The sequence below is a fragment of the Pagrus major genome, chromosome 8, assembly GCF_040436345.1.
Source record: "Pagrus major chromosome 8, Pma_NU_1.0".
In the NCBI taxonomy this organism is placed as follows: Eukaryota; Metazoa; Chordata; class Actinopteri; order Spariformes; family Sparidae; genus Pagrus; species Pagrus major.
Window position 1 is genome coordinate 16,425,825 of NC_133222.1, and position 14,836 is coordinate 16,440,660.

Consider the following 14,836-nt stretch of genomic DNA (forward strand, 5'->3'; position numbering starts at 1 on the left):
ACGAGGAACACAGTTACATTCTGGTGAGGGTGAAACAGTGGTGCTGCTATCTGTAATCCTACAGGTTCGAAGGATTTGTGGCTAAAGAAGAGAGATGAAGTAAAACTCGTTCATGGAATCTCACTGATCAGTGGGAGCAAGCAAGAGTGGAGAGCTGCTGGTGTGTGTGTGCACGTGCTTCTCAGAGTTCGAATGAATCACCACTGTAGTCGTGGGCTCATGAGATGTTAGGAGATCGATGGACAGTGCTGCTACTTTGAGGGAACAGACGGAAAAGTTGAAATTCTCCAAGACAAAGAATCGCAGGAAAGAGACAATTAAGAGCAAAGAAAGGATGACTTTTAGAGGTGGACAGAGGCTGATAATCATAGGGAACAGAAAAATAAATCGAAGACACACGCACCTCAGAAGCTGTCGTGTTGTCTCCGCGGACCTGCATGACAGCAGTCTGGATTAGGTCAAAGCCAGAGCCGGTCACCACAATGTTCCTCCCTCCACTGAAAACACACAAGACAGTAAAACACATATATGAGTATAGATGTCTCCATCTACACAAAGACAAGCTCATAGGGAGAGTTACGGGAAGACAGACACGTTTCTTACATTGCACCTGGGGTAATTTTCACTGGAGATGAAAACAAATTAGTTTAGCCTGCGAGCAGCCTATCTGTTGTCTGTTGTTTCAGGCTCTGTGCCTAATCACACGCGCACTGGTGCTTTCAATTGCACGGAAAAAGCAAGGTAACCCTCTAACGCATCCATTTTCAGCGATCATCAATCAGTTTTGTACAACATCAAAGACGACTATTTAAATCCCCTTCAGCCAATCAGAAGTATGTACGGAAAATATTCTGCACACATAAAAAACACGGGCACACTCAGCAGCTCTTGAAGGACAAATAATACTAAACACAAAACAAAAAAAGGTTCCTGGCATTAATGACCTCAACCAAGGTTTCAGACAGACAGAAGCTTGCAGGCAGAGAATGAGGCAGGTGTACTATTCTGCTCAACCTTGTCATCAATGTAAACTTTGTTTTTTTGCTTCCCTACTTTAAAAACAACAGTGGGAATTATCCACAGAGATATTTCGATTTCTGTCAGCCTTGATATGGATCTTTGTCCTGTCTTTCTTCTCCATATCTGTTGCGAGATTTGTAAAAGGCAGACTTCAGCAAGAATGTTGTCGATAAGAAGAAGGCCAGTGAGCCTCTTGCAGCTTTTTACACAAGACTAGCAGTCTAATGTTCAGCCATGCTAGTGGAGCTATGTCTGCATCCTAATACGCAAACGTTGACACAGATGTTGTTCACAACCAGACTGTAATTTAGCCTGTTAGCATGCTAACATTTGCTAATTAGCAAAAAACCAAGTATAAACCCTCAGGATGACACCCACTGGTTTGTGGACCACTGTTTTGAAGCACTGAGTTTGACATTATGGCCGTCGCCATCTTTTATGGAGCCAGAAGTGACCAGATTTGGACGTGAAGGTGGAGCTGGGGAAGATACTGATTGGATCTGACTGGGAACTCAAGAACACGCCGTAGTATCCATCCTTGCTTTATGTTGTATTTTGCTTTAAATGGGACCATACTTTACAAAATGAATATTATGTTGAATTGAAGAATATTTGAAACTCATGATTGAGACCTTAAACTCATTAGGAGACTGTTAACTGAGATAGAAAATCAAGCAAGAAGTACAGTCATTTTCTCGTAAGCTTACATATAATTGGACTTCTTCTTGAAACCAGTGGAGTCACCCCCTGCTAGCCATTAAAGAGAATGCAGATTGAAGGCACTTCAGCATTGTCTTCACCTTTCTGACCAGCAAGCTTGTCCATACTTTATAGTTAATGCAGTAAATACAAAGTACAGCCAGAGCTGATGGGAATGAAATTAGTTTTGCAATGGACAAAGTGAAATATTGTCCTGATGATAGCGCTAAATGAAAAGACAGGGGATCATCAAAGTTATGAATTCATCTTGAGGGGAGTGTGAATTTGTGCACCCATTTTCTTAGCAATCAATCCAATAGTTGTTGAGACACTTAGCATAACACCCACAAACAAGGATCTCAAGGTGGCACTGGAGGAGAAGACAAGGGTCTTAGTAGTTGTTGAGATATTGCAGTTTGAATCAAACTGGTGGACTGACAAACACTGCTATTCTCAGAGCCATGCTGCTAGTTTGGCTAAAACCTTTAAGGTCCAATGTGTAGGATTTTGTGGCATCTAGAGGTTAAGTTGCAGATTGCAACCAACTAAACACCCCTCACCTTACCTTCCTCTACAGTGGCCGCTTAAAATGCAGAAAACACGAAAAGACCCCCTCTGGTGCCATTGTTTGTTTTGTCCTTCCTATTAGTTTATTTATTTATCTATGCTGCCTCATTAGATATAAAAGGCTCATTCCGGTAACAAGAACACTACAATTCTTAGTTTCAGGTGATTTTACACTACTGAAACAAGAATCATGAATATTATTCCATGTCCAACCTTTAAATCTAACAAAAAAACTAATGAAAAAACTTCTTTTGATTATCTTAAAGTAAAAAAAGAAAGTGGTCTCTTTGAAAAAAATTGTAGGTGTTGCAGCAAACTTCCCAAATTGCTACAAAGACGGTAAAATGTTATCATGATATCCAATAGTCAGATGCACAAAAACATGAGAAAAACACCCACCTAATACCACAATTTGCCTCCACTTTCATTCAACACTGTGTTTCCAGGCAACATTAACAAACACTCTTATTCCAGTTAAAAGGCTTGTATTATACCCACCAGACAAAGCTTGCTTTGGGTTGGTGGTCCAGCACGATGGGATTTTCCACAAATTGGAAGGCACTTGGGATGGTTGTTGTGGTCCTCTTTCCATACTTTACTGTGATGGTGAGAGGGTCAGAGGGCACTTTTTCTGCTCGGTATTCTCCTGTCCTGCAGGAGATCTGTTCTCCAAAGTCCTCCCTGCCAAGACAAGGACATACCTCAACACTGGCTGTCTGGAAGGAGCAGGGGGGGTCGCACAAGGTCACTGTGCAGTGGAAGGCAACATGGCAGCAGCCTGACAGCTTGTTAAATCCTGGCTTTGCTTTTTCCGTTGCTTGTTATTTCTCTGTTACCTCTGCCTAAAATGTCACCGTGGGCTGGTTTTGACAGAACACTCATGGTCACAACAGCGAAGGTAAATGGTAAGGAGGAAAAAACCCTGCTTATGACACCAAAGTTAAGGTCAATTCCATTTTCGTTCAGGAATGTAAAAAAAAAAAAAAGGATTAATTTAACGGGCTTCAAAGTGTGCATACAGTAGAATTACCATAGAATACAACGTCTGAATAACAAGCAGCACTTATCAACAGAAGAGACTGAATTGAAACAGAACTGAGCTTTGGTATGAATGACAATCATGGAGAAAAGAAATCCTTACACAGTGCACTCCACCCCTCCGATGGTAACCTGGACATCACCCTTACTGCCAGTGTCCAGAAATAGTCCAGAAATTGTAATGAGGGTGCCCCCGGCTTTAGGACCTCTAGACGGCTCCACCTTCTCGGGCCTCGGGTTCTGGAGAGAAAGGGTCGGAGGGTCGCAAGATACATCATGAATACATACTCATGTTTCACCCTGCAAGGATTTACATACACACAGAAGCTCCAACCCACAGGCACACACATACAGATACAGTGCTATGTCATATATACACACACATTGCAGCTCACCCTCCTTGAGCTCTCGCCCTCTTTCAGAAACATTCACACACGCACACTAACACACACACACACACACACACTCATACAAGCATCACATCTGCCTCAATTTGCTGAGCAAACAGTTAGGCGGAGCACTCCCCTGTGGGGAAGCTTTAGCAGAGCTGGAGATATGAAAAGCCAGTTAAATAGCTACGCTGTAGCCTGTTAAAGTATTAGAGAGAAAAGGGGGCTTGCTGCACAGCATCTGGTTAGAGAGGAATGCATACACGTTCTGGCTTATCGTACACTGCATTACCATTGTAATATGACAGCATCGAAGCACTTCATTTGCCAATACATTAGGATTTCATATTTGTACATTCCACTTAAATGGCGTGCCCTTGGTATGTTCTGATAAGGGGCTCTCTGCAGTTCGGAAAATGGAAACATAATAGAGACCATAAAACAACAAAATCAGATGAAAGCTTTTGGATGGGTTTATTTTCTTGGTCAAAAGTTAGTTGTACGCCTCCGTACTGAAAATATAGCTGTGGGGGAAAAAAATAGCGAGAATGTGTGTGTCTTTGTGTGGTGGTGAGTAAGGGAGATTATTTACCCTGTAGGTGAAGTGCAGTGAGGAGGTTCCTCTCTTCCCACCCTTCACCTCCACCTCCACCTGGCCCCAGTGTTGGGCTTTAGGGTCAATAGGGCCAATCTCACACACAACGCTGGACAGGAAAACAGAGAGAAAGGTGAGAAAATACTGATGATGTTCTTAATCAATTGATCACTTTCTAATTAATGTAATGAAGACAAGAAACTGAAGGTGAGGTCTTCATATTGCTTGTTTTTTCTGACCAAAACCCAAAAGTATTTAGTTAAAGGTGCAATATGTAGGAATTGAACACAAACACGGGGCAGTTTATCACCAGAGTAACTGTTAACTGCTGCTAACTGTAGCTGCCCTTAGCTAGTTAGCTCAGTTAGTCGTGCAGCTAGTGGTGCGGACTGGGAGCTCAAGGACCAGGGGAGTGTTGGTGTTAGTTTGGTAGCACAGGAGCTTTGAACTGGGACTGGCAAAAAACAATACATTGACATAATGAACAAATTGCTATGCATTCAAATTCTGTTGAGAATTTCTGTTAATTTTTGAATGGCTCACATTTGAGAGTCTGGATCAAGAGGATATTTGACATTTGTACTTGAAAAAAATCACAAACAATTAATCGCTTATCAAAGACATTATTTTTCGTTCGACTAAACAATGACTTTGACTGACCAAACTCTATTTAAGAGCTGTATTCTAGATTAATGATCAGCTTCAGCACCTTTGTTAAAGCATTTTTAAGCTTAAACAACTTCCGCAAATCAAAACTCTTGTCTGTGCTGGAGCTGTGCCATTAAAATCAAACAGATAGCCTCTTTCAACTCAAATGTATCCATTCAAATTAGCTAGATCTCAATATTACAGATCTAAGCAAACAAAAGAGTTTTGTGTCTTTTATAGCTAATTGGAGAAATTGGAGAAGCAATTAAATAACAAAAACAAAAGGAAGTAAAAGTAACTGAAAAAACAACTCAAATGGCTTTGGTTCACATTTTGAAGCGAGCACATATGCTTAACAGGTTTATCCAATGTTTAAATAATGCTGTTGTCTAAGCAGCTACAAACATAGTTGGATTTCTAATGCCAAATTGGCGGCTTATAGCATCCTAGAAACTGAAGCCTCTGGGAATTTTCCCACATTTCAGTGTCTGGAGTTTTTCTTGGAATCATGTGATAAACCAAACACGTCCAAGTCTGCTGCAGTCCCCGGGGAGAAATGTGGAGCTGATGAAAGAGGTCAGCATAAAGTGGCAAGCCTCATTCGGGCTAACAGGTGGGCCACGAGCAGCCAATTAACAGCTACAACAGCAAAGTGAAGGAATGAAATATCACAACGAAAAAGCTGTCAAGACTTAAAGCAAGTGAGCTACAGCACGCAGCAGAGCATGCAGGACAACTAAAAACAAGATGAAGACCACAGCAGGCACGTTAGCACCAAAAAGTGGATGATTTAAGGGTGAAAAACATTCCATCTGGTCTCGTAAATCCAGTTTTATGCTCCATCGTGCAGATGGTGGGGCAAGAATTTGTCATAAAGGAGGATCCATCCTGCCAGGTGTCAACAGCTATGCCGTGTTGCTGTGGGGCAACAATGTGGATGTTTTCTCTTTTAAAGACCATTTGTATGAAGTGAACACTTTTTAAACACAGCTGTGACTGAAGTGCATTTGCAAGGCTTAAGTTTATTCCAGTGTTGTTGTTGTTTTTTCAGTGCATTAAAGCACCTTTGGGATGAGGAGGAACAGAGAGTCTGCAGCATGAATACATCGCCAAAAATCTGGGGCAAATGTGTGATGCTGTCAAATTAGTTTGATATATTTACACTGCATTGGTGAATCCATGTGTCATACAGGTTCCTCTGGTCATTTGTGGTCAAAGACAGTATTTAAACCCGTTAAGAATGGCCTCAACAAATCTAAACTCTCGGAAAATGACTTACCCACAATGAATACAGTACATCTCATTAACTACAAGGTCTAAATGAAAGATCTTGGTACAAAAATGAAGGCAACACTTGTGAGAGTTCTGTAGGGGTGTAAGCATCAGTATAGATTTTACTGGATCAGAGTAAAATTAAGTTGGAACACAGCATAAATAAAGTATTTAATATCCGTCGAACAAAATTGAACCATTTTAAGAGTGAAAATCAGCTGCAGGCCAAAACCTCTAGAAAACCACAGCACAACACTGGAACATCCCTTGTGTCAGGTTGATGCTAATAAAGTGCTGTTATATGGCACATCGTTTGTATTGTTAGCATGAAATGCTACGTTCACTAGCGCCATCTTTGTGGGCATGCACCGTTTTTGTTGCCTTTGCTTTAGTTGCTTGGTGTTGGAACTGTGTTTTTTTAGGTAAAATCGGTTATGATGCGCTTTAAGCATAGCTGCTTCCCGTTAAGTGAGTATGCTGCATGACTATGTCGCTACATGATTAGCATGCCCTTTTATTGGTGCGTTGGTTTATATGACACCTTGCGCCCTGTGTGGGATTAAAACTGTGGTTCCAAACATTTTGGGACTTGTGACTCACCACAAAAGAGCAGCTTTAGTTCAGTCTAGTTTGGGTCTCTTGGCATGTTTGAGACGTCTGTGAGTTATTAGCAGTTCCACTGAAGATACATTTTCCCTTTAAACCTCTCAGATGTTTTTTTTGTTTAAATAATTATTTATGGCCCAAAGATGTATAAGTATCCAATATTTCCCAGAGAAGCAAAGATGAGGGAAAAGCAAATTGGTGTAGCAGACCTTTCCTACCCCATTAATCATCTCACGTCCTCAAACTATATATAAAGGAGTTTAAACTAGCTCCACCAGCTGCAAAAGTAGAATGCCTCTTACACATTAATGCATCCATAAATAATCTAATAATATATTTTTCTGCAGATCTACTGCTTTTACTTTTGATATTTTGAGCATATTTTGCTGATAATGCTTCTGTACTTGTAAGTAGGATTTGATTGCAGAACGTTCACTTGTAATGGCGTATTTTTGTATTGTTTTGCTCAAATAAAGCATCAGAATACTCCTAACACCACTAGCAGAGAGTGAAAGAGTGATTCTGTTTCTGAATCAAGCTGCGAGTAGAGACTTTCAGATCAATACAGTGGCATAATGAGCTAAATAAATTATACACCCAGGTCACCCCGAGGAAAGGCAAAGCACTCCTGAGCCGATAAGGTATCCAAAAAGTTTACAAAAAAACACACTCTAATCACAGTTTGACCAACATCAAACAACAGAAAGACAGAAAGTGTGTGTGCTGTTGCAAATATATTTGCATAAAAACATTATTGTGTGCAAGTATTACCTTGTGGAGACGGAGTACTTCTCCTCCTGATGGATACATGGCTCCCTGGCCACGGTGATGCTTTTAATGTCTTGCCTGTGGATGCCGAGGTTGGAGCCCCGGATGGTGATGGAGATTCCTCCCTGCATGGGGCCAAAACGTGGGATGATCTGGATGGGGAGATACAGTGGTGGGGGAGGAGTGGGTGTTTAGTGGAAGAAGGGATCGAAATGGATTTAAACAGATTTATTGTGCAATAAGAACACATACGAGATTTACACCGAGTGTTCAAGTCTGCCGAATAGTTAAAGTCTAAATGTTTAATATTCAACGCCACGGTCGAGAACTGCATCCACACTGCAGGAGTCCTGTTGGCAAATATGTGGATGTATTAGGCTCCAACTGATGCTGGATTTTGATGTTGATTAGAAAAATGCTGAGGATAATAAATCAAATTAGACTGTAATTGCTGATGTTCTATATAAAGTGATAACATGGTAATACATTTTTTATCAACAGGATATGTCTAAGTGAAGTGTTTTTACAACTGAACACGTTTTTTGATTATCAATGATAACAGAAACAATAAACATAAGAACAATAAAAGAAGAGTACATTTGGACCAGCAAACATAATAGAAATGTAAATCATTTTAAATAATAACTATTAAAACACATGAAACAAATGTTTTTAAACTTGAAGTAGTTGTTGTCGCAGCAACACATACAACACTTTTAAGTAACAACATAATATTAAATCAGCCTATTATGCACAGCAATGTTTTGAGCGTACTGCTAACGCTAACATAGCAACATGATCATAAATACAATGCTAACTAACATGCAGGTATAATGTTTTGCATTGATCACAAAGATCAACAGAGGCTGATGAGGATGTCATTATTTTTTTGACCTGATGGTGGCGCTAGATTAAAAGTCAGGGCATCACTAAAGTCAGTAAGATTCATCCTCTGGGAACCCTCAATGTTTAACAGCAATCCACTGAATATTCGTTATCAGCTGTTGATATTTCAGTCTTGGTCGAAGCAGTGAAGCGACCAAATGACAGACGTGACAGATAATATACATCAAAATGTGACTGTAAAACATCTTGCAAACACACAGTGAGTGAATTATCCATTTTATTTCTATTGGCCAATGTATCGGTCATGCTGTACTATGTATGGTCATAACCCCAGTTGATTGACATCAACGCAATTGCTGATGGATTTTTATCAATGACAATGAGGCACCGACAATTAAGTGAACAAAGAAAGAATCGATTCAATCTAGATGTGCTCAGATCAAAACAGGCCCTCAAGGAGAAGCGGACTTTCATCTGCTCCGTAGACACGAAAAGGAGAAGAAGAAAAACACGGCTCCAATCAATAATCCAATCAGCAAAATCAATGCCTTTTCACTGCTAATCACAAGCCTTTAATGCACCTTTTTCAGTTCAATGGTCAACATAAAGAGATGACAACACTGTAACTACTCACATCAGTGATCAGGGGGTCCGGGCACTCCGTGTTGTAAGGATAATCCGACCCTTGTTGGTCAGGATTGCACAACTTCTCGTACACACATGCCTTCTGCTTGGCGCACCACACACAACTGTACTTTGTGTCGGCGTTCTTACACAGACTACAGTCCTCCCTCCCCACGGAGCAGTTGTACAGGGTGACTGCAGAGGGGAAAAAAACAAAGCACTGAATTTTCTTTCACTTTACTTTTAAAGTTTCAGTTTTGTAAAAGTTCTCCTACTGGTCAACCACAGTGACCATGAGAAGAGAATAGAGTTTAAATGAAAATAAAAATGTTGATTTGCTCATCTGATTCGTCCTCAATTATCATCTAGGGCCCCACAGAACTGTAAGTTAAAAGTGAAACTCCAACGATTTTACACATCAAAGTCTGTTTACATGTCCTGGGGGATACCATTCCAGAGTTAAAAAAAACTTGTTTAGAGCCTTTTGTGTCTCCAGAGGGAGCTGAGCGAAGTCTGAGAAATGGCCTCAAGTGATGTCAAAAACAGTTATAAAGAAGTGAGGTCACCAGACCAGCTAGCTTGGTCCTCATTTTTGCTTAAGAATGGTGGCTTGACGCTACATTAGCTGCTAGTAGCATAACGCTCCTGGAACTACGGCTTAACTATCAGTGGCTAAGTGGGTATTGTGGGTATTGTAGGCACAAGTTTCGACAAGGAAGAAAACGATATACTGCTGCATCTGTTTTCTGTTTTCTGTTTTAACTGCCAGACATAAGTACAACATTTTACAGAAGGGCAATGCTAAACTGGCATATTACTCTAGCTTTGTGGCCTCCTTTGCCCTGGGTTTGCCTCACAGGTGATATACAGTCAGCCCTGCAGCAGAAGACTGCAGACATAACTCAGGGCTGAAAAAGCACCCTAACCTCCTCCGCATTTTCTGTGGCCTGCTTTTATTTACAGTGAATATCAAAAAAAAAAAAAAAGAATCAATAAAAGATGAGGCGATGACACACAATGCAATGCTTTGTAGTAAAGACGCACAACATTTATCTTCTATCAGTTCTCAAGCAAACATGATCGTAGTCTGGTTGCTGCATAATTAACGCAGAGGTTTAACACAGCCTTTCTATTTTTTGAAAGTACATACTGTATGTATTTTCTCTTTTTTTCTGTGCCAGCTAACTTTCTGAAACCAAACCTACACCCTCTTATACAGAATAACGTTGGCTTATTCTGTTTGTGTATTCTGAAATGTCTAATTATACTGTTTTAGTTTTCATGACAAAGAAAACTGTATAACAGGCCTCACAATCACTTGTTGTGCCGAAATGCACCATATTCTGTCAAAATATCTGTGATGATACAGTCATTACCAGTACATTTCTGTTTATTTTTCAGTTGGAGTTTAAAGGCAGCCACCTCAGATTGAATGGAGTGTACACACAGGGCATTATAAATAATCTGATCCCCACATCAAAATGTGAGAGAGCGTACCGTTCAGCGTGCTGTCCATCTTCTTGCCTGACTCCTTGTCCTTCACGTAGAAGAGAACATTGGTCTCCGGTGACTTGTCGTAAGAAAACTAAGAAATTGGAAGAAAATGAATTATTAATTCAGAATCCAGTGATTAATGGCACTTAAGCTCTCCTCTGCAAACAGTGTGGGCTGCCGCTCCCCTGTGCCAAGAGAGAGGGGGAAAAAAAGAAGATTTTTTTTTCTTTACCCAATCTGGCAGATTTTCAGCTAAAGAAATCAATGTTGGAAAAGAACATAGCTGGGGGCTAGGCACTGCTTGAGTTTCCCAATCACAGAATTCACAATGTGGAGAAGGAGCTAAAATAACTCCAGTGAGGAGAGTGTGTCCATTAGAGGGAGCTAGAGAATATCAAAGGGGCTGTGAAAACCAGATAAAGGGTGATTTGATTTATAAGCCTAGAATGAAATCATCTGTGCAGAGATAGAAAGTTTGCATTTAGACTGCCAGTACCCAAAAAATTGAAATGAAGTGGCACTCTACAATAGATTTCACTTAGTTTCAGGGTTGCTCCATATTGCACTTTGATAATCCACAAATCAGCCATAGTTCAAGGACCGTGTCTTGAGTGAAAGCAAAATTGGCCAGAAGCCATCTGAACAAACTTTGTAAAGGAATAAAATCAGCAGCTCATTGTGAATACAGAGGCACAGTCGAGGGTCAACGTGAGGCCGAGATGAGTGTCAAGTGATCAGAAAAAACACTGTACTCACATTGAAGCCGCCGAAGGTGTAGAATGGCCCGTCCTCAAAAATTACCTCTTCTTCCATGTTTCTCATCAGCTCAGTGCCGATGGCGAAGACATGACCCTGGAGATCCAGATAAACACAAACAGGAAACAAGGTTTGTTCGTTTATGTGATCCTATTTGCAAAATACTCTTCCCTGATCTTTCTTGTCTTGCTACAGAGCAAGACAAAAAAATACGAGAATACAAGATAGTAATATACTCTTTCAGCTCCAGGTTTGGATGGGTTGACTAGCTTCTTTCTTTGTTATCGCAACTGTATCTCATGTGAGAAAACCCGTAAATTCACAAATCACATTACAAGCAAAATGTACAGCAACAAGTTGTGTCTTAATGGTCGACACTTTCATTCTTTTCAATCTTAGGAATTACAAAAGTACACAGCAGTGATCAAAAACTGCTTAAATCAGAATGTAAATTGATTTTCTATACGAGAACACTGAAGGTCTTAATGAGGATCTGTCCTTAATGGCCTGCTGTTTTCAATGTGGTGATTAATGGAAGCTGTCCTGCTGTTGCTTTTAGTTGTTTTTTTTCTGTGAATATCTTTATGTACACACCAGTCAGCCACGACTGACAGGTGAAGTGTATAACATTGATCATGTCGTTTCAATGCAATACTGCTGGGAAACCTTGGGTCCTGGCAAACGAGCATCCTGGGACATGCCAGCAAATTCTGACGCATGGAGATCCTTTGAGTCAGCACGTTAGCGGTGTATGTCTGCATATAGAGTTAAATACTCATATACAAGGACACATGGGTGTATGCATATATGTATTACCTCATTGCTGTTTGTCTGATAGTCGATGTCGTATGACAGAAACATCACCATTTCATCACCTTTCGCACATTTAATTAATCCAGTTTGCAGATGGGATAATTAATTTATACCCCAAAACTGTGACCAGTCTAGTTCACTGCAGTCCTACTACCATCCTTAAGATGTGTTTAAAAGAGTTGACTAGTTTTGCTTACTGTACATGCTTTAAATTCTGTGTCTGTGCCACTTTACCTGGTAGAGGTCCAAATTGATCCCCTCGAAGCTGATACGAGTCTTGTAGCCCACAGGGATCAGCCCAGGATCTGGATTCTCAAACTGAGGACACTTGGCTCCCTGAGAAGGCATCAAAACAAATCAGATACTCCTACTTTCAAATCATTTACATTTTAAATATGCCAACCACTTAACGGACACCCTCATCTGCGGAGACAGATAAGTGTATCTCTGAAACATCTGCTGACTTGTAAATTGATATCCTCCACCCTTCAATATTTGTCACGCAAGATGGTGCCAGCTGATACCGGGATTTGAGTTTTTATAATTAATTTTTCAGGAGGGTTTTTGGATCGCTCAGATGCCGAGTCACGTGTGGTTTGGTGAAACTTCTGCTACACTTTTTCCCAACACACATGTCGTATGTGTTAACCCTCGAGAGGACTAACCTGACGGTGCTTGATGATGCTGGGGCCAGCCACGGCTTCGTTCATGTCGCTGCAGGTGTGGTCGTGTGTATTCCACTGGCAGCCCCATGAACTGGCCACGCATGACATGCACCTGAAATACAGCGAGATAAACACTGAAGGCAAGAAAATAATTTCAAATACATAATTAGGCAGGAGCACACACACACGAAAGCGCACACAAACAAAATCTAAAAACATGCAAACTCATCAAAGAGCGTCCGGCACAAAAATCCATGCTGCTGACAACAAAATGGATCTCTGCAACTTCACATAAGCAAAGCTCGTTCATCACACATTCCTTGGCATGAAAGAAATGAAGAAAAAAATAAGGAGGGGGAAAAAAATGGCGAGATTGACTTTCATTTTTTGATTAATGAATAGGAAACTGAGGCAATTTCCTCGGCTTGGTAATAAACAGAGGAGAGAAACTGCAAGAGGTGCATTCAAAACTACCATGCATCACAATTTACAAACAGAGCCTTGATCTCTCATCTGTTCATGCGCGGTGATACATTTACATCAAGGTTGTCAGCTGATGCTGTGTTCAGTGTCACTGTGTATTTTCAGTGAGTGACAGAGCAGAACTGATAGATTAACAGTCTGACTCACGGTGTGTTTGCAGATTTCCTCACTGTGGCAGCACAGTTATAGAACTTGAACTCCCGTGTCGCCAGCTCAACAGTCTCGTTGACGAAAAGCTTGATCGCCACGGCCACAAAGTCTGAGGACGCAGCAAAGGGAGAAATAAACATACATTAAACATACACATTTATGGATGTTGATGGTGTCTTTGGGAATTATTCTGAATATTTGAGACTTCCACAGTTCATGATGTAATGCATGCGTTTGAAGACAATTCAAGATACGACCATTAATAACTTTATACTCCTTATGTATTAATGACGTGGGACAATGACATGGGACAACATTTAATAGCAATCCATCCAGTAGTTGTTGAGATATTTTAATCTGGTTCTATGTGGTGAAACGACTGTACATCTGACAGACTGTCATTCCTAAGCAATGCCGCTAGCACTGCAAGTAAAAATGTGTTAAACATTTGCTCTCGTTTCTCTACTTCCCCCCCTACAATACTGCACTCTGTACAATGTTCAATACGTGTACTCTGTCAGCTCAGAGTTCAAGGCAACCAGTGCTCCCGGGTTTCCCCCAGGAAACTGTTCAGCTGAGGTGGTGAGCCACTTTGATACTGACACATCTGCTCTTGTGACCAATTCATTTATTATTTGATTGCCTAAACAACTGCCTCAACTCAATACATATATGGAATTTGCTGAGGGGAAACAGCACCTGCGTCTGGTTAAACAAAAAGGGTTTATTCTATAACAAAAACGTCTCTGTAGGGATACATACAATAACAATCAGTGGCAAAAACAAGCACTCTAACTGGACGCAATATGACGGTTCGCAATTGCCCGCATGGGTTACATTGCAGCCCACTTCGCAGCTGCCACCTGCAGCAATCTCGCTCAATATTGGACCCATTTCAACAATTGTTTTCCCCATTAATCACTTTTACACAAAAATAAAGGAAATAAAGTCCAGGTCATAAAATACCAGAATTACCCTTAAATTTCTATTGTAATTTAGTGGAGCAAACTCCCTTACAAATCTGTAATTAATCACTTTTTGGTCCCACCCTGCTTTGCCCATTTGCCCAGAGGCGATACAGTTTGCCTTGAAAGAGAATGTGTTAAAAGAGAGAAGATTAATTATAGAGGCCATACCTTGGTCCTCAGGTGTCTGTGGTATAACTGAAGGGCTGGGCAGATCGCAGGAGACCTGACCAGAGTCAGACATGGTGCCCTCACTTTGGAATTTCTGGATGGTGCATTGCAGACGGTCAGAAGCCCCGATTGCAGGAAGGGACGGGATGTTGATCTCCACCTGAACAAACAATATTTAAAGGATTTAGAAACTCTTTCATAGAAAGAGTTATTGTCTATGATCTGTTTGGCTGAGCTACATCAGTTTCCACTGAATTATCCACAGAG

At 40.8% G+C, this 14,836-nt stretch overlaps 1 protein-coding gene across 1 annotated transcript in view; it reads right to left on the bottom strand.

Annotated features, from left to right (window-relative positions):
* The window catches only part of plxnb2b (plexin b2b), a 130,391-nt gene that overhangs the window by 25,213 nt on the left and 90,342 nt on the right, over positions 1–14,836 (bottom strand). Inside the window, exons 8-19 of the mRNA XM_073472570.1 lie at positions 14,570–14,729; positions 13,431–13,542; positions 12,801–12,912; positions 12,370–12,471; positions 11,323–11,418; positions 10,570–10,657; positions 9,083–9,267; positions 7,606–7,754; positions 4,306–4,417; positions 3,428–3,564; positions 2,785–2,967; positions 404–497 (exon numbers count right to left, since the gene is read on the bottom strand). Coding sequence (XP_073328671.1) covers positions 404–497; positions 2,785–2,967; positions 3,428–3,564; positions 4,306–4,417; positions 7,606–7,754; positions 9,083–9,267; positions 10,570–10,657; positions 11,323–11,418; positions 12,370–12,471; positions 12,801–12,912; positions 13,431–13,542; positions 14,570–14,729 — 1,530 coding nt within the window. The remainder of the gene's footprint in view (positions 1–403; positions 498–2,784; positions 2,968–3,427; positions 3,565–4,305; positions 4,418–7,605; positions 7,755–9,082; positions 9,268–10,569; positions 10,658–11,322; positions 11,419–12,369; positions 12,472–12,800; positions 12,913–13,430; positions 13,543–14,569; positions 14,730–14,836) is intronic.